This window comes from Hippocampus comes, unplaced genomic scaffold (assembly GCF_001891065.2).
Source record: "Hippocampus comes isolate QL1 unplaced genomic scaffold, H_comes_QL1_v1.1 scaffold676, whole genome shotgun sequence".
Classification (NCBI taxonomy): domain Eukaryota; kingdom Metazoa; phylum Chordata; class Actinopteri; order Syngnathiformes; family Syngnathidae; genus Hippocampus; species Hippocampus comes.
In genome coordinates this window covers 120,344-138,724 of record NW_017805988.1, presented here as the reverse complement: position 1 = coordinate 138,724, position 18,381 = coordinate 120,344, and the positions used below count along the sequence as shown (strand labels likewise).

The window sequence follows — 18,381 nt, the reverse complement described above, 5'->3', positions numbered from 1 at the left end:
TCGCTTGGACGGTCACTTTGATGGCTTTCATGCGGCGGGAGCCCCCCTTTTGCCTTATATGGACTTCCGGCTGTTGTTTCCTCCCCGTGATGCCTCGCTTGGCTGACGTCAGCCCCGCGTCATTCTCGATGACAGCCAGTGCGCAACTACTACGAGGCCAAGATGAGGCGGGCGTCACGCACGCGCAGCCCGCAGTGTGATCCTCCGGTGTGCGAGGGCGGGATTGCGCATGGGGGTGGGGGGTCACTCCTGCACGGGGGAGGAGGGATGGGAGGAAGGGGAGGGAGGGGGAAGCGAGGCTCTTGTTCATTCACAACTCGTGTGCGGGAGAACGCGCAAAGGCTGCTGCCGCCATGGCAACCAAGCAGCCGGCCGCTCTCCGATATGCCGGCAGCCCGAGCGAGGTCAAAGCCCATTGGTTGGCGCCGCGCGCCACGTCAGCGCACGCGATCTTCGGAGGCACCGCGGAAAACATGCGACGCGTTGCCTCCGCCACGGCCGGACGGGGTCCGCCTGCCCCCCCCCCCGCACCTTCGCGAGATCCGAAAGAGCAAAGCCTCCAAAATCCCCAAAGACCATCCGCAGCCTCAAACCGGCAAGCTTCGGAACTTTTGTCCGAATGGGGCTCCTCGGCTCACGTCGACATGGTTGCTCGTCATGGAGATTCTGGCAAAGCACCAATTTGGTCGGAATGAAGCTCCTCAACTCACGCTCGGCACCGGCAGCGAAGCCCATCTGTCCGTTTCAAACAAACACATCCACACATTTAGTGGCCCTCGAGTGCGCCCACTTTGTTGATTGTCAATGTTCCAAGAGGAAATTTTCCATCCAATTCGTTGCTTGTGTTGTACGAAACAACATTGGGAAAAAGGTTTGGAATGTCAGCGGGTTTGATGTTGAAAAATGTGCACGGATTTGAATGGTCAAAATGGACATATTAAGCTGCGTGTCTTTTTTTTTCGGGGGGGGGGCGGAGGGGGCTCGCCTTCTTCAAAATTCAGCTGTGTGGCCGTTGCTTCTGCAACGTTAGTGTCGTGTCGGCTTGTGCTTCTTCTTTTCCGTGTAGGTTCTCAGGTGAGACGCGAGTCTTCCGACTTCTTCAGAGTCTGCGGGGCAGCCGCCGCGTTTGGGAAAAGTGGGAGGAAAGCCGAGCGCTCGGAGACAAGTCGCGGAAGCCCCAAGTCCTTTTCCAGCGTGACGTGCTCACACGTACCTTCGGGTGGCGCTGTTAGAAAACTTCCATGTCGTTTGCCAAAAGAGGGTCAACGGCACCGAGCGTGTGACCTGAGTCGTTTTAGCAGCGCCCAAGCTAACATTAGCGCTGCCCAAGAAAAGCCGACGTTAGCGACCTATGACGGCTTCATTTGTCGCGGGACGTTTTGGGGATCAGCGAGTGTCAAATGGCATCGAATTAAAGTCGGATTCTTGGGAAGGTCCAATCAATGAAAAATCCAAAAGATAAATGTGAAGACAAACAATAACCCCAAGGGCCAAGCAGAAATGTTTCTAATTCCGCACTATTTCGGCGAGTCTCAATTCTAGGAGTCACCATTTTTTTTGGTGGGGGAGGGTTATTCCAAAAGAGTCAGCAATCGACACAATCGTCTTTCAAAAATGGAGAAAAAAAAAACAAAATTTCAAATGGCGGAGGAGGACAACCCCGGGGTGAAAAACACATCCCGGCAGTATTTCCCTGCTTATTTGCCAACGTTTCTTTCTTTCTTTCTTTCTTTTTTTAATGCTGACTTGAAGGCGGTAGTGGCTTTTATCCTTGACTGCCTCGCGTTTCCCTTTTCGGACTTTGCCGAAGCCGGCCGGAGCATCAGCACCTTGGCTTTAGACTGCTTACTGCTTGTATGCAAACTCCCGCTACAGTAACAGTCTACAGTCATGGCTACTGACGCCTGGCAAACGCATCGACCGTGCCGGACGGCTGGGGGCGGGGGGATCCAAAAAAAAAAAAAAACAGGCAGGGGCATCTTTTTTTTTTCCACACTTGGTTACGGCATCCAGACAGTGCACCTGCTGATCCCACGAGCCTGCGGGCTTCCAACCACTCGTGATCCTTTCGGTCTTTTGGCACCCTCTATTGGTAGAGAATTGACACTGCAGTTAAGCAACACAATGACCTTTTTCCCTGCGAGGTCACACAGAGGTGCAAGAAAGCGAAGCTTATCTTGGCCTCGCTTGCCGCCTGTCAACAAAGAGACGCGTCTGTCATCAACACGTCACCGAGCGGAGATCAAGCGTGAGTGCGAGTCACGTGATGATCGCGTGAAAATGTGTTCCAAAAAATCAAGACATTGCAGGCCGGCCATCCGAAGTCAACAGGAGAATTGATTCGAAACAAAATTGAATCAAGGAAGGACGGACGGCGGACGGACGGACGGACGGCCGGGGATCGACCTAAGCGGGAGTCCCGTCGCCAGGCGGCCAAATGACAGCCTCCGGGTGCCGCGCCAAACAACTCTGCCACTGGTGCTGTCTCCATGGCGACCGTGGCTTTAGATTGTTACTCTAGCGAACGGTAACCCCGGTAACAGTCTACAGCCATGGTCGCTAGGGGCAGGCGTCGTCACGGAGACGCAACGTTTGGCCTCTGCTGCCCTCTAGGCCGCCGCCGGCTGCAACTGCAGCAGCGAGACAAAACGCATTTCCAAAATGTCTTCTGCGACTTTGCTCTTTGTATTGTACAGCACGATAATACATCTTTTTGCTTACCTTTGCTTATAGATGAAGTCAGTTTGTTACTTTCCTCTCCTTTATTTTCTTCTCTTGAGCTTCCAGTCTCTCTGTCAAAATCGACTTTGTTGCCATAAAAAAAAGCTTGTTTTGAGTCTTTTCTTCTGTTGTTTTTTTCTCTTCTTCTTCTTCTTCCTCTTTAAAAGGAAAATGAGCACAAGCCGCGCTAATTTTGTCCTCACTGGCCCAGTCGAGTTCAAATCCATTTGGTCGAAAAAGGTGTGAAGATGCCCGCAACTTTTGGATGAGCTTCAGCGTCCACTCACACCTGCTTTCTGCCTGACAAAGTCCAACAAGTTAATTAGCCAGCTGGCGAGGTTCCCGCGAAGAAGAAAACCACGACGACGACGACAGCCTCCCCTGGGGGTCCATCTGCAGTTTTATGCACAAAGCAGAACTAAATACGTCACAGACACAAATTAGTCTGACTAAGGCAAACCAGAATGCATATTTGAGGGGTCTGAAAACATTTACCGCAGACGTGAAGTCAAGCAAATGAGTAATGACCCCCTCTGTTGGAGTACAGTAACTTGAGCGCTAGAGGGCGGTGTGCTAATTCTGCTTTTCGGGAAGGATCGAAATTCTCTGTTGAACATAAGCAGGTGTCAAGTGTGTGAAAAAAAGCACATGCCAGAGAAGAAAAAAAAACACATCTAGCAACTCATTTTGTTGGCAAATGCTGCAAGCCATTCCTTGCCAACCACCAAACGGTAAATTCTGGGCTCCATAGAAGTAAAAGTTCTTCGGCGGCCGCAGCGGGTCAAGCCTCGGGGCCATTTGTCGCCCGCCGCGGTCGTTTGTGAGACCCGCTTCAGAATCGTCGGCCTGTTTTGCGATGTCACGTCGGACTTTCATGTGAAGGGAGGGGCCGCCGTGTGAGGTCGCTCTTCGGGTGGCAATCGGGAAGGTCAGCGTTGAGCTCCAAGGGGCGTGGCGAGGCAGAGGCGCCGCCTCCTCGCACAATAAAAGCTCACGTGCTGGCTGACAAATGGACACGGGACAGCACATAGAACTCTTACTGTTCAGGGATGACCCGCCGCACTAACGGGCATAAACGCAGACAATTACATCATTCGCACTTCTACACGCGCACCGACGGGATGGAGAATAGGCGCGAAGACCACCGCCACCAGGATCTCCTGCCAGGTGTGCCGCCGCTGAGGTCACTTTCAACCCGGCAAACGTGTGACATTCAAGGACAACGACCCACCGGACGTGCGGCAATTCGTCCGCTTAACTCAACTCATTCATTGGAAAGGATCATGAGGACTGATTTTTGAGGCCTTGTCCAAGCGTGTTCCCAATGGGAGGCTGCGGAGAGCGCAACGTTTGTGGCGTCTGAGTGAGCGTCTTGGAGAAGGAGAACTTTGCAAACATCTGCTTTGACTTTGCGAGCAAAACAAAACCAAAGAAAAGGCGCAGCCCTTTTCCCAAACAGGGCCAGACTTTTCAGCACTCTCAATGGGAAATCGCGTCCTGTTTGTGAATCAAGGGATGGACGGCAAAAGCCCAGTATTCTTTTTTTTTTGGGGGGGGGGGTGTTAAAGCTGATTCGTCAATGAATTGACAAAATCGTGACCAGAAGAACTGATGAGTCAAATAACGGTTACTTGCAAAGGCGCAGCCGTCCACCCAGGCGACCATCCGAGCGCACCGGCTGCACTTGAACCTGCGCGACATCGCCCCGGAAGACTCCTCGTGCTGCGGGGGACTTGGAGCGGCGGCGCAACGACAACAACTTGGCTCTCGCGAGGGAGCTGCGCTTCCCGCACGTACAAACGGGGTCAAGTCCAAGTCCATCAAGGTTCTTCCGTTTTTCCGTTTCCTTCTGCGGGGGGGAGGGAGTCGTTCTCTCAAAAGTTTCCAGGATCAAAATCCACTTTTTGTGGCTCTGCGACGTTTTTTTATATCGGCATGAGGTGTGGCCCCGCCTCCCGTTCCGTCTCCATGACGACGGAGGCCCCATCACGAAAACAACCAACGACACGTCTGGGGTGTGATCATTCCGCTCCCTCACCCTCGTTTGTTTGGTCCGGACGGCGGAAAAAGTGAGACGGCCAACAGGGGGCGGGAGAAGATGGCCACAAAAACACGCAATCAGATGTTTTTTGTCGATTGTTTTTTTGGGAGGGGGGGGGGGGGGGGTCGTATTGAGTGGCGGGTTGATTGCGATTGTTGTGGCCGTCCAACTCATTCCGAGTGCTGGTAAACCGAACGGATGATCGGGAGCGAGCAGGCCGATTGGGTGAACGCGTTTGGCACAAGACGAGCGTCAAACCTACGCAGCGGCCTGTCGTGTCAGAGGAGCTTTGCGAGAGGAGGGGCGGTGTCAACCAGCCGCCGCTCGGCGAACGCAGCGACTGCTCGACCCCAAACACGGGATGCCGACCGAGTCAACTGCCAACGGTGGGCGGGAACAAAGTTTGGAGGCAAGTGCGCGCCAACATCTGGAAATGTTCAAAAACACACGTGTCATCTTCTCAGCATGGCCAAAGTGACTCACCATAGAGAGCCCTCGCGCGCGCATGCGGGAGGGCCGTCATGGCAACACAAGAGGAGGAGGAGGAGCCCGCCACGGAGGCCATGTTGGCTCCATTCATCCACGTCGCTGAGGTTGGGACTTCAAATGGAAACTTTTGATGGGGATTGACTGCACTTGAAATTGGCTCCTTGTTGCTAAAATTGGACCCGCGTAGGCCCCGCCCCCCGTTGCTTGGACTTTTTACGAATGCTTGCTCGACTACAAATGGAAGCTTATCAGTGAGGTTTCCCGTTAAGATGGAAACTCGAATGAGCCATGTTTCTCCTCTGTGGTATTTGGACTGCCTATCTCGGGATTGGACCTCCGATGGCCACTTGCTGCTGCGGTTTAGCTTTAAAAGGGCCACATACTGATATTTCAAACGCAAACGGACGGGTCTTAGTGAAGATTGAAAGTAAAGTAAGACGGACGCTTGGCATTAGCGCCGATTGGACTTGAAGCGAATGCTCGTCACGGACGTTTTGCCAGACTTCAAACGGAGGCTTCAGCTTGACGTTTCAAATGACAACGGGCTGGCAGTGGTGACACTTAGCAGCATTTCAAGGAGGAGCTGAGATTTCACATCATTTATTGCGCATCTCCTCGGCGTCCGCCGTCACTGGAAGCGCTCCAGAAAGTCCCGGTAGTTTTGTCTGTGAGCGGAGGTGGCCGGGACAAAATGTCCGCCGGGATGCGTGAGCACGTGCGGGTCTCGGAAGACGGGGAGGAGATCCCGGCTCATGTCGGCGGGAATCACGCCGTCCGCCAGGCCGAACACGTGCATGGACGGCATCTGCAGCGGCGCCGAGTAGAACCTGAGGAAGGGGCGCAAAGCGCGACAAGGTTGAGGCGGCGGGGCCCGGGCAACTCGGGAGGGATCCGGCCGGCCTGACCTGAGGTGCTCCGCGCAGGCGCTGCGGAAGCCGGCGACCAGGATGGCGAAGCGGAAGCCGAAGTCCGGCTCGGCTTGGGACTCCTGCAGCGCGCACAGCATGGCCACCAAAGCGGCGCCTTGGCTGAAACCCAGGACGCCGTCGAATGGGCCGTCATCCCGCACCGCCCGGCGCAGCGCCGCCACGCTCTCGTCCAGGCCCGCGCTCTCGTCGCAGCGTTGCTGCGCGCTGAAGGTCCGGGCGGCCGGGTCCGAGAACCACCAGCCTCGGTACTCCCGGTCCCCGTCACAAGTGCCGCCGACGCTCTCTTGGGCTGCGGCGCGGCAGCGACAACAATTTACGTTAGTCCTTGACGGTCGCGGAAATCTCCAGGTGTAAAGCACAATTGATCAATGATCAGATTAATCAATTAACTGGAGACCTGCTCAAGTTCAGGTTGGTCACGCTGAACGCATTCAAAGTCGTCCTCCATAAAAGGAGACCGATTCTGTTTGTCTTTCCTCCAACTGAGACACTTTCACAGCTCTGCATGTTTTTCGTCTGGAAAACAACGATGGAAAATCTCTGCCAATTTTCTGACCTAACTGAGAAATGAATCATACTTCTTTCATGCTTTGGCATTTTCGGAATTGTCAATTTGACATCGTGCTCTCTTTTTGAATAGTGGGATGGAGATTACGGCATGTTTGATTCAATCGGATTCACAGATGAATTGTCATAAAAGCCTTCTTGAAATAGTTGTTAGTTGCGGCCTTCGTTGACGATGCAGTGAACTCGAGTGCTGGAACAATTCGTCAAATACTCCCTAACCACTACGTTGGGATTTTCAGTATTTCTTTGAAGAAAAACACAAATGTTGAGTTCAATAATCCTCATTCACGTTTCGGTTTAGTAAATCGAAGCAACTCAACCGCTCGACATCACGGAAGTGAGGTGACAGGGTCAGGAAACACATTTTCGCCATCTAGTGGCCATTCAATCAACTGCGCCTCCCCTCTTCCAATTTTGTTTCGTCGGGAAAAACGGCATTTTACGGATATATTTAAGCAATTGCGCATACTTGAAAAAGGAAAAAAACGTTGTTTAAGCAATTTCGTAATGTTTCATGACGACTTCACTCGAGTTTGGAAGAAGGCCAGCTAATCTTTGAAGTGAATTGATGTTGAGCTCACCGAGCAAGTGCGGTGCGTCCACGTACACCAAGTGGACTTTGGTCTTGAGGAGCTTCCTGAGGGCGCCCGTCTTCTCCCGGAACGAGGCGCCGCTCTGCCGGTAGCCGTGGACGCACAGCACTCGCAAAGGTGCCATGGGCGCAGTTCCGGGAGGTCACCGGAGCTATCTGACTAGCTTTGTTTGGGCCGCCGCTTCTTCTTCTTCTACTTCTTTCTTCCTCCTCATAAGGAACGCACGAGCTGCGTGAAGTATAATGCTGCCCTCCACTGGTCACACGATGAAGAACTAACGCGCACACACACGCACGCACGCACACACACAATCAGAGCCACTAGCTCACTAGCTAACTAGTAGCTGCTCGTTTCCAGGGGAAAGAAGAAGCGAAGTAATCAAGTAGAAATACTTTTCGACTGTCCGTCCTTGACTTGCGTTTCTTTTTTTTCCCTTTGGGCCATATGTAGCGCCGACCGTGCACACCTCCGTTCGCTCACAAACCCATGGAACCAAATAAAACCTTCTCACAAACACATAATGGCGCACAAACACACAATTGCGCTTATGAACATATACCAAGGGGAACAACGGGATGAGACCAAGTTTATGACCCTAAAGCATTTAGGGGATGTGAATTCGTATGATCTCAGAGGGGGGGGGGGGGTTTCCCTCAAAAAGTAGATGCGTCAAACTTTCCAGCGCTCGTTCTGCAGTTTTCCATGCAAGCACAAGAGGTCGCTGATAGCTTGCCTCAGCTACGTACTGAGGAGGGGGGGGGGGGGAGATGTTGTTTTTTTCCGCCCTCCCCATTCGACGTCAAGGTTGCGTGAAAGTTGCTTGCGGCCGCGGAGCCGTCCAACGTGTTGTGGAAACGCGTCGGCCGCACGTCGGGCGGCTCGCGCGAGCGACTGGGCCCCCGGGGACGGTACCCTTGGGCCGCTTCACGGCGGCTTGGCGACACCGACTCAGCGCCTCTCCGCCTTTCCAAAAGCGGACCAAGTTTGTGCCAACTCCAGGACAAAGTTGGAGCCGTCCTGTTGACTTTTTACGCGTCATGTCCGGATCCAATTTTGCTCGGCTGTTTTTGCGGGATTGGGCACACTTTTGAGATCTGTTTCTCGGCCTCCAACTTCGATCATTTGTGGATTTTGACTGACGCTCGGAACCGTCGTCGGATCGGAACTGGGTCGTCTTTTTGAGGGGGGCGGGGGGGGTTGTTTTTCGAGAGGGCGATGCGGTAGGACGAAGGCCGCGACGCCGTTCGGACCGGCGTTCAAAGCGGTCGAGGCCTGCGGGTCGGGCTTCTAGCGGTCTCGAATAGAGCCATTGGCCGCCTGGGAGGCTTCGCTGATCGGCTCTGCCTGGCGCGATGGAGCGGATGGAAGTGGACCAGTGCGCAGGCGCAGCTGCGGGGGCTTTACGCAGGTCCATCAGCGCCCCCATGATTACGAATGTCAGGTTAGTGCTACCGCAGGCCGGAATGAACCCTCAGGAGTCACGATTTAGTTCTTCTCTTCTTCGCTGGACACGCGAAAAGCAAATATACCCTTTCGTTTCAATTTCATTTTTTTTTCAGGACGCTAAAGACATGTTTACTCATGTGGTCTGTAGCGCCAAACGCAAGGCCTGGGGGCCAGATGCGGCCCGCAAAGCCAAATCGTGTGCGTCGCTTTTCTTTTTCCTTGCAAATTGTCTTTTTCCATCACTGAGAGAGGAGAATTTGCAAGTATTTTTCCTTATCAATCCGCCCCTTTCGAGTCAACTGAAAACTAATTGAACCGGCTTGTGATTTCACCTCCTTGGCACCAACATCGGCGTCCACCGTCATTTCCCGAGGTTAGCGCTCGCATTCCCGCTTTGCGAGACCAACGTTCGCTTGTGTGATGTCTCCTAATGGGTGAACGGTTGCGCGTCGAGCTGTTCGCTATCGAGACGCCAAGATTGTCGAGTGTCATTTTTGTGTTTGTGTCCATCAGCGAGAGGATGGCCATGTGCAGTTCCGTCGTTTCGCAGAGACAAAGGCGAGTGTCCGTCAACTGCAGCTGTCCGTCACAGGTCGGTCAGGAGGATTTTTTTTTCTTTTCAAAGTTGAAAATGCTTCATTTGCACTCTTAACGATCAGGGTTTGGGGGGGGTTAAAAAAAAAATTAAAAAACGCTTTCTCCGATTTGATCAGAAGATGGAGCAATGTATTTTCTTTTTCAACGACGTGCCCGTGTATTTATTCTGCAAAAGGTGCTTTGGTTTGCAAAAAACAAGGGCAAGCTTTGATTTTGCCCGCCTACGTCCCGTCCGGCCGCAGTCAACGTGACGTGCATGCGTGCGCCTGTGTGCAGGAGGACAACATGGAGGCGTCGCTCCAGGAGTCCCCGCCTCCCAGACTCAGGTGGCGCCGGGCCCGGCCGGCCGCGGCCGTTCGCGGCCGTTGACGCTCACGCTTTCCGTTTGCCTTCCAGCGTTTCCTGTCAGCTCCCGGCTCCGCCCAGCAGCCAGTGGCAACGGCCGCCGCCAGCCGAGGTGGCCTTTGGCTTTTACGGCGGTGCCCGCGCTCACGCTTTTGCTGACGCTCGCCTTTGCCTTTGTGTCCTCCTCAGTGGTTTGGCTGGCAGGAAAGCGGCGTGACGCCAAACTCCTCGCCGAGTTCTGCCAGGAGGTCGGGCGACAATTACTTACAAAGGTGAGACTCACCTTTTCCCTCTCCGACCCCCCGACTCTTGCAAATGTCCTCTTTTTCTCTCCAACTCATGACATTTCTTTCCCGTCTGTCAACTCGCAGAGTGTCCAGCGGCGCCAACATCAGATGGCCCCCCTTGATGCCGCTCAAGCGAAAAGGTTTCTATCTTTCCATCAATCCAAAATTTTTAGAGACAGCATTTTTAGAGACACAAAAAAAATTTTTTTTTTCCTTTTGGGTGGAGGGGGGTTAACGAGCCAACATTTGAAGGGGAAAAAAAAGACTGTTGTCAACCACAACTCACGCCCGGTCGCTCACGCGCCGATGAAGCGGTCCGTCCGACTGACGGCAGCTCCTGCAGTCACTTGGCCAGACCCCTGAAACACAGACACCCAACATCCTGGGTTTTGTTGGGCTTTTGGCAAATACTAATTGATTATCAAATCAATCATTTCCATCATCGATGAGTCATTTACAAACATCAGTGTCCACATTTTCAGCCTCTTCACAGTAAATGTTTTGGAATTTCTTCCATTCTCCAGAAAAGCAGTCCAATAATCACCCCCCCCCCCGCCAGTTGGTGAATTTTCTGTTGTTTTTATTTTGTCCGATTTCATTGATGAAAGGGGGGTGGGGGGGGGGATAAATAACTCGATCATTTAAGTAGTTGGCCGCAGCCCTGGTTTTGATCCAACCCAGTGCTATTTCCCCTTGTTGGAAAAACAAAGCAGAAAGCTGTCCGGAAGAGATTCCGATGGGCAAAAGCGACTCGGGATTTGAAGCGAGCGGGCTCACGAGTTGGCTCACGTAACCAATGAAAGTCCCAAGTCAAGGTAGGACTGCATTGACAGCCGTTTGAGTGCTCACTCTTCTCTCTTGACATGGTCTCTCAGGAGGGGCGGAGTCAGACGGTCCCCCCAAGAAGCTTTTTGTGACCGGCGTGTTAGACCCCGCCCACCGCAGTCGATATGCGCTCAGGTGATGACTAATGGCCACGCTCCGCTCTCGGCTGACATCCTTTTGACTTTCTACCCCCGCCCGTTTTTCCGTCCTACGCCATGAACAAGCAACGGCCTGAAAAACTCCGCTCGACTATTAAACGAGCACCAAAAGATAAATCGACGAAAACAAACTTCCGTGGCCTACTTGCATTGCAGAGTGTGACCCCCTCACAAACACACACACACAATAAACGGGAGGGTGTCACCATACATGTTCAGGAAATGCCAAACGTAATCGGTATCACTTCTGACTTGCTTTTTACGTGTGCGCCCGCAGCGCCTCGGCCGCAGGGACCGCCCCCGGCTGCGGCCCCCCGTCGCCCCCGCCCACTTTCACCCCATTCACCGCTCTGCCGCCGCGTTAAGCCCGCCTCCGCCGCCTCGCAAGTCTTACCTCTTCTTGAACCGCCGGCGTCCTGCGATGAGGAGGATGTCACACATGGGGAGGGACCAGGAAGGCGCGGCGTCGGAGCCAAACCTGGAAGTGGCTACTTGCCGGGGAAATTTGCAGCACGCCGCAACGCTCGTTTCCAGCAAGGACCGCCATCTTCGATCTTTGTCGGCGGTCACCGGCCTGGTCGCACCCAAGCGAGCGGGTGCTCCCCGTCAGGACTTTGCTTTTTCTTTGTTTTTTTTTTTTGTTACCGTGTACAGCAACAGTCAAGCGTTTTGGGGTCGGGATCTTTTCCGAGGAGAATTTTTTTTTTGGGGGGGGGGGGGTTCCCCACCAATCAAACATTGTGTATCCCCCAAATGTCCCAGAAGTTCCGAGTGTTCTCACCCAAAAAAAATTCTATATTTTTTCTTGTAATGAGAGAATAAAATTCATTTATTTTTTTCAGAAAAAAAAGTTGTCATCTTTACAAGAACAAAGAGATTTTCTTGGAATTCATTGAGCTCAAGACTGAAATTATTTTTCGAGATCGATTTGCAGCCAAAAGTTGAGCGCTGGAACAAGCACTTGATTTTTATATCTTCGAATGTGCCGAAAACTCAAGCGTTGGTTTGGTGAAGCAATGTTTAGTGGCAGACGATTCCGCGGAGCCCTGTTTGCAAAGCACCGCGCCAAAGTCTGAACAAAGCCCATGGAGCGTCGCGTTATTTTGTGATTTCCTCTCTTGATTTTCAGTTTGGCGCATTACACCTTTGCTTTTCTGAGTGTCATTGAAGTCATCGTTGATTTCCGTTTTCGGGGACGGTCACTCTCGAGATGAAGGCACGGAGACCGAGAAGGAGAAGGACGTGCCTGTGCAGTAGTTGCTTGAGTTGTGTATAAGTTTTAAAAAGAACCAAGACGACGGCTCATTTGTTTTCTGTCGCTTTGCTCCGCTGCAGAAACTGCCGCGTGACCGCAACTGGAGCCGCGCCGGTGCTAACACGCTCAGCGGCTTTGTACGTGTGACCGCTCCGCAAAATTTGCTCCGATGTAAAATATATCGCAACAAAATACATCGGTGTAGCGCCGGAGCAAATGTGTGCCGTGTGAACGCCCCTTTGGTTTCAACATATTGGGAGCAAAGCGAGCACGAATGCCAATTGGTGGCTAGTCCGAATCAGGGGCCCCCGCCCTCCTTCTCCTCCTCCGTAGTCAAGGTCGGCCAACAACCGGCCGGTCAGCGGGAGAGCAGCGGGAGGTCTCCGGGGTTGATGATGAGGCTGGAGTCCAGGTTGAGATTTTCTGCGGAGAACCACAGATAAAGTCACGGCGAGCAGCCATCGGGATGCCCAAAGTCAAGTCGCTTTCGCTGGGACGGCGCCGCGCGACAAAACCCGGCGCTCGCAAGACAACCCCAGGCCGGGCGGAAGCCGAGCGCCCGCCTCCAGATGACGAGACGAGCGAGCGGAGCGGCCGCCTGCAACTGCCCGCTGGCTCTTTGGCCCTCCCTGTCGCCTTGGCAAAGGGGGGCGGCGCGACGAACCGGCCCTCAAATACACCGGCGCTGTTTGATTCGGAAGGAAGCTTGAACGGGTTTTTCTTCCATCCAGGACAAATTGGGTGCTCCCCGTAGCGCTTCCTTCACTTCAGAAGGCGCCCGTGCACGCTTCCCGTCGCTCCAAACGCACCATCCGCCGTGAGAACCGCATTGACTTGACTCCAATCGCGCCGCCAGGAACGCTCGCGACGGATTGGCTGTGCGCGTAACAGAACCTAATCCTCCATGCTCCGCAGGCTTCATTTCCTCAACCGCGGTAGGCATTAAACCTCGGCGTGACTTTGGATGAAGACTTTTGTCAGTTGTGGTCGGAACCCAAAAAAACGGCGCGCGGCCGAACGAAGCTGACCTTGGTCGAAGTTGAGCTTCTTGCCGAGCCCGTCCATGTCCACCAAGTCGCTGTTGACGTCCGAGTCGTTGAGCGCGCTCAGCGTCACGTCTGCCGGCAGCAAAGGGGCGACGGGTGCAAGCAAGAAAGCGACGAGACTCACTCAGTGACTTTTTCCAACCCCGTTGTCCAAATGAGTTTGTTCACACAGCATTTGCTTGGCAACTGGCGTCCAAATAAACATTGGGGCAACAACCGTTTTGTTGATGACTCCACAAACGGGAGATGCCTTGGCAAGAGTGATGTGATTCCAGTATTTTGCTAGCAATCGTGAGCTGAAGGCAGCATTTTGTTGAAGGGGGCCGGGGGGGGGGAACAGCAAGAAAGAACGCCGGGCATTTTGGCGGACGGGAGGCGTACCTGCCGTCTTCTGCTTCTTGATGGGCGGCGCCAGGGAGGCGGCGCTCTTCGGGGGCGGGGGCAGGGGCGGCGGCCTTCTTGGCGCTCTTCTTGAGCGAGTCGACGGCGAGCGGCACCCTGCTGTCCTCGTACAACTTCCTCTTGACCGTGCTCTTGATCTGAGCGCTGCCGCGGGACAAAAACAAACCTGATCTGATCACTGTCATCTTAAGGGTAAGGAAAAAGGCAGGTTGATCATCTGGAAGGTACACGTCGCCATCCGCGACGCCGGACACTTTTGCGTACGTACACGGTGCGATCTTTAATGACGCTGCTGATGCTGTTGAGGTCGTCGCCAAATCGCCGCACGGCCAAGCGCAGCATCTCGATCTCCGTCTCCGTCCATTTGGCCCTGAACGTAACCAGCGATTAGCCGCCTGAGTTCATCTTAGCGTAGCCATCGGCGACGTCGGCGGCCGCGCCCACCCTGCGGGGCTGCTGTCGGACACCGGGTGCAGCTGCATGGTCAGCTCGCCCAGTTTGCTGAACGCCGCCCCTGCCGCCGAGAAGATCTCCCCCACCTGCCAGAGAATTTGCCCAGCAGTCGCGCAAAGGCAACATCTTGGTGACAATGACGAGCCGAGTCCAACTTTGTGCTCGCAAAGAAAGTATTTGAAAACAACCCGAATGCGGATGCAACATTTCATTGACAATGACAATGCAAATGAAACAACTGTACTGTGAATCCAATGCATCGCTCCAATAACACTTGTGATGTGAATGCATCTTTTCAACAGTCGAGATGCGAATGCAACATTTTGAACTCAACTTGTTGGGCACAATTGCGATTAAGGATAGGGCGAGTACTAATCCCAGGCCAACATTGTAAGGTTGGGAGGGAGGCTGCCATTACCAGCCACTGATACTTAAGGTAAAATAAATAAATAAATAAATCATTGAATGAATGAATAAATGAATGAATAAATAAATAAATAAAGGAGTTAAAATCCTCCTCTGCAGCGGTTGGCGCAGTACTGCGGCAGACTCACACATACGGAAAATCATCATCTGGAGCAGGAAGAAAAAGTCTTTGCTCACAAGTTATCATCATTGTGTTGAAGGAAATTGTATCCATTAAGAGTCCTAGAGGTATCGGTACTTGGTATCGGTGGGTAATGAACGAGTGAATACTTGGTATCGGTCTGGGAGGACAAAATACTATCGACCATTGCTAACACGATGCAACTGAGCCATTTTGTTGATGCGAATGTAGCATTTGGCTCACGATGAAGAAGCCGTGATGTTCTCTCTCTCACCGTCAGATTTTTTTTTAATTGGACTTTTCTCATTTTGGACAAAATCTTCGATTCCACCCCCTCCTCCCGCATAAAGAAAAAGCATCAAAGCCTTTTGAAAAGCAGCCCGCTAACAGTCCCTGTTGCCTAATTGTTCATTTACCTTCGCAGAAGCAGACGTCATGTCGACAAAAGTCAACAGCTCTTCCTTTTTGCCGACTTGTTTCTGGTCAATACAAACAAAAATACGAGCGAGCTAGCGCTGCTATGTAGCTAACATTAGTCGGACTGGCGGTGGCTGGCTGCCGCTAATTAGCGGTTTCCATGGAGAAGCTCCTTACATCGCTCTAAAAAAAAAAACTCGCCGACTGAAGGTCAAGTTTAGTTAAACAGCATTTGGCAACGCAAAAAAAAAGCTCCAAGAGCTTCTCGAGTCAAGTTAGCAGAAAGAAACAAGTCAAACAAAGCGAGGCGGCTGTCTGGGCGGATTGGCAAACTGCGAACGCCATTGGTTAGTCGTCATCCGGAAAGGCGGGGCGTCTTGATTCGAGGTTTTCCATTGGTCGCCGTGTTACCAATGCGCGTCATCACCGTCGAGTTGGCCAGAGACGACGCCGGACCCGACATAGCAGTCAGCGGCCCCAAATCCTGCCGGTCTGAAAGGTTCCCGTCCTCCAAGGCAGCTGATTTAAATGATGAGCATGCTTTGGAGAAGCCTGATGACGATTCTGATCCTTTAAATCTGGTGTGTTGGAGGTGGAAAAACATTGAAAACAGCTGGATAGGGGCTCTGGGGGACGAGGCTTGGGCTCGCTTTCAACCCTGAACGTCGCATCATTGTCAACACTGAAGAGAGCCCAATCTTTTAAAATGTTCCAACTTTTGACATGGAGAAGGTTTATAACATTTGCTGCCTCACGCAGCTCATTTGTATTTGAAAAAATTAGCACATTCTCTCTCTCTCTCTCTCACACACACACATTGAATCTTTGAAAAACCCCTTTAAACTGGCATTTCAAATTTAATTATGAGGAAGAAAACACTTGTCTGCCGAAGAAACAAGTTGCAATTGGGCCTCACGAATGCTGTGTGGAGGCATCATCTCAGCTTTTATTCCAAAATGTCCAAACTTTGTGGAATTTGGTGCCAACAGATTTGTCATTTTTATTTCTACACAAAAACACATTCACGGGACTTTTATATGGATATCCATACTTGCTATCACACGTTTGTACTTGTGGAATGGGAAGTTGACAACGTGAGCACGCAAGGTTTCAAGGCAAAATAAATAACAGGTCTGTAGGGGTTTTGGGGGTGGGGAGCAGCCATCTTAGGTCACCATGTACTCCTGCCGCTTGTTGAGTCGAACCTGGCACAGCGACACGGCGCCCACCGCCACGTAGACGGCGGCCGCGATGAAGCAGTTGATGCCCACTTGGCTGTAGAGACCGTAGATGTTCTGAGGAGGGTGTTGACTGTGGGAAGACAGACGCAACGACATCACTTCCTGTTGCAAGGCCAAACGGGCTTCCTACACGTTGCGCCTTTCTAAATTGCTGACTAAAGATCTCGGCGGAAATAGACGTGCGTCAGAGCGGCAAACTGGGAGAAGAAGAAGAAGAAGAAGGAGCCTGGCAGGCAGCACTGACTCGTTGCGGATGTCCTCCTCTGTAAACGGGACGTCCTCGATGAGCACGGCCGATTTGGCGCTGAAGAAGATTCCCAGCATCGCCTGCAGCCGCAACAAACAGCACAGCCACAAATGAGCAACCAAAGCTTTCTTGGCCCCCTCGCAGTTGTCAACAAAATGTGCCACTTTATTGCTCCATGTCAGGAAATTGGGAACAGGTTCTCATTTGCAATGAATGCCGACCTGCTTGCTACTGGCTTCGGAATTCTTCACAAAATGCTCAATTCGCATTCAAATGTAAGCTAAATGTTCCTCAGTCACGTGATAATTAACAAAACGGTGCATTTGCTTGACAAAACGCTCAAATCTCCCTCAAAATTGTCACCAAAATATCTCTTTCGTGGATGCGAGCAAAATCATCACCGATCAAAACGATGTGATTGCCGCCGAAGCGTTTCTCGATTTGTGCTGTCCTTTTATTCCTTCCTGTTCTGAAAAGTCACGTGAAGCTATTTTGTTCCATCACGTGATCTGTGAACCACTCATCCTCGTTTGTTGCCCTTTTGCGACAATTTCACGAGGAAGGGAACAAACGTTGCGATTGTTTCTGGTGATTCTGTTACGCTTGGGCTCCGTCTCACGTTCGACACTCCGCAGTTGAACGAACGTCGGCCGACACATTTATCGCCACAATACGACTCGGAAGAAGGAGAATGTTGCAGGCAGCAAATCAAAACATCTTTGTGTTCTTACCAACATGATGACTCCCCAAATGCTGATGACCATACCGCACGCGGCCATTTTGGGCCCGCAGAATAGCAACGACGGCATCCTTCGCGCTCAGCAGTCACACGCCGCCGCCACCACCACCCCGACGACGAGTGTTCCTTTTTTTGTGGGTCTTCGAGGAGAACTCAAGCCGCCGCCACAGGAGGAAGCACGACTGCCGGGCACCGACGAGCCGACGCTGGTTTCGTGTCAGCTGATTTCGGCCAGCACCGACTTCTTCCTTTTCCTTGTTGGTGGCGCATTACCGCCACCTACTGGTCGGAAGTGTGGATCAGTCAAAGCGCGTTCTGTTCGCCTGTTCGTTTGCTTTCATTTCGATGATTTCCTTCCCTCTTCGTACAAACATCTTGACATGGCATTCAGCGTGTTAGTAATAATTCCTTTTAATATAGTGAAGATGAATTCTCAGATTTATCAGTAACATTTTTTTTATTTCTTTCAGTTGTCTTTCACCAGCACATGCGATTGTATTACTTCTTCAAAAACACGTGTGACGCCAAAGTACTTTTTTTTGTAACAAACGTTTTTCACGCCCAAAATAAAACTTTTTTTGTGAAAATAAAATACAATTTCAACTCTTAACATAAGACAAAATGTGACCAAAACAAAAAATCTTAAAAATATGCGCGTTTTCCGCAAAAAGAAAACTTCCAAATAAAAAGAAACCTTGACCCGTGAAATACACCCTTGTCGCCTGTAAAAATATTTTACACATCAATTCATTTGTCCGCAACAGGCTCGCGGGAAATTGCTGGAGCTTGTCCCAGCTGATTTTGTGCGGAAGGCCGACGAGACCCTGAACTGGTCGCCAGCCAGTAAGTCGCAGGGCACATGTGGACAACCAACCATTCACACCCACACCGAGAGGGAACCGATCCCACATTACCTGCGCACAAGTCAGGCGAGTGGATCAAAAACACATTTCACTGTCTTGGTGTCAACCAAACGAAGAAAAACGAGAACTCAATGACATTGGTTTCTCCCAACTTTGGTACAAGTCTTCAATGA

General features: G+C 52.0%; 3 protein-coding genes and 1 long non-coding RNA gene across 5 annotated transcripts; all 4 read right to left on the bottom strand.

Moving 5' to 3' along the window:
- Window positions 1-5,835: 5,835 nt before the first annotated feature.
- ovca2 (OVCA2 serine hydrolase domain containing) lies at window positions 5,836-7,749 on the bottom strand. Of its 2 annotated transcripts, XM_019891915.1 has the most exons (4): window positions 7,733-7,749; window positions 7,329-7,614; window positions 6,157-6,469; window positions 5,836-6,078 (listed from the first exon to the last, which is right to left on the bottom strand). In XM_019891915.1, exons 2-4 carry the CDS (start codon window positions 7,462-7,464, stop codon window positions 5,880-5,882), a joined length of 648 nt encoding a protein of 215 aa, XP_019747474.1. In that variant the 5' UTR covers window positions 7,465-7,614; window positions 7,733-7,749; the 3' UTR covers window positions 5,836-5,879. The 2 variants fall into 2 exon arrangements, with proteins under 2 accessions (XP_019747474.1, XP_019747473.1); XM_019891914.1 differs by lacking the exon at window positions 7,733-7,749 and having other exon boundaries at window positions 7,329-7,703.
- Window positions 7,750-10,932: 3,183 nt separating this feature from the next.
- On the bottom strand, window positions 10,933-11,289 carry LOC109528909 (uncharacterized). The gene is made up of 2 exons (XR_002170745.1): window positions 11,181-11,289; window positions 10,933-11,071 (listed from the first exon to the last, which is right to left on the bottom strand). It is a non-coding gene; the product is annotated as an uncharacterized LOC109528909 (long non-coding RNA).
- Window positions 11,290-12,498: 1,209 nt separating this feature from the next.
- Window positions 12,499-15,470, bottom strand: LOC109528904 (chromatin complexes subunit BAP18-like). Its single transcript, XM_019891975.1, is given in 7 exon segments — window positions 12,499-12,676; window positions 13,282-13,371; window positions 13,681-13,754; window positions 13,756-13,845; window positions 13,970-14,071; window positions 14,146-14,240; window positions 15,118-15,470. Coding segments are annotated over 7 exon segments (537 nt in total). The 5' UTR covers window positions 15,139-15,470; the 3' UTR covers window positions 12,499-12,611.
- Window positions 15,471-16,023: 553 nt separating this feature from the next.
- Window positions 16,024-17,605, bottom strand: rnasekb (ribonuclease, RNase K b). The gene is made up of 3 exons (XM_019891976.1): window positions 17,338-17,605; window positions 16,604-16,686; window positions 16,024-16,429 (listed from the first exon to the last, which is right to left on the bottom strand). Exons 1-3 carry the CDS (start codon window positions 17,413-17,415, stop codon window positions 16,285-16,287), a joined length of 306 nt encoding a protein of 101 aa, XP_019747535.1. The 5' UTR covers window positions 17,416-17,605; the 3' UTR covers window positions 16,024-16,284.
- Between the last annotated feature and the right edge of the window lie 776 nt (window positions 17,606-18,381).

Bases quoted from the DNA above. Each gene is read 5' to 3' on its own strand.
- ovca2 (XM_019891915.1), bottom strand. From the start codon at position 7,464: ATGGCACCTTTGCGAGTGCTGTGCGTCCACGGCTACCGGCAGAGCGGC. The intron at 6,470-7,328 runs GTGAGCTCAACA...GCCGCGCCGCAG, and splicing joins GGACGCACCGCACTTGCTCG to CCCAAGAGAGCGTCGGCGGC. The intron at 6,079-6,156 runs GTCAGGCCGGCC...CCCCTTCCTCAG, and splicing joins GCCTGCGCGGAGCACCTCAG to GTTCTACTCGGCGCCGCTGC.
- rnasekb (XM_019891976.1), bottom strand. From the start codon at position 17,415: ATGCCGTCGTTGCTATTCTGCGGGCCCAAAATGGCCGCGTGCGGTATG. The intron at 16,687-17,337 runs GTAAGAACACAA...TTGCGGCTGCAG, and splicing joins TTTGGGGAGTCATCATGTTG to GCGATGCTGGGAATCTTCTT. The intron at 16,430-16,603 runs GTCAGTGCTGCC...GTCTTCCCACAG, and splicing joins GAGGAGGACATCCGCAACGA to TCAACACCCTCCTCAGAACA.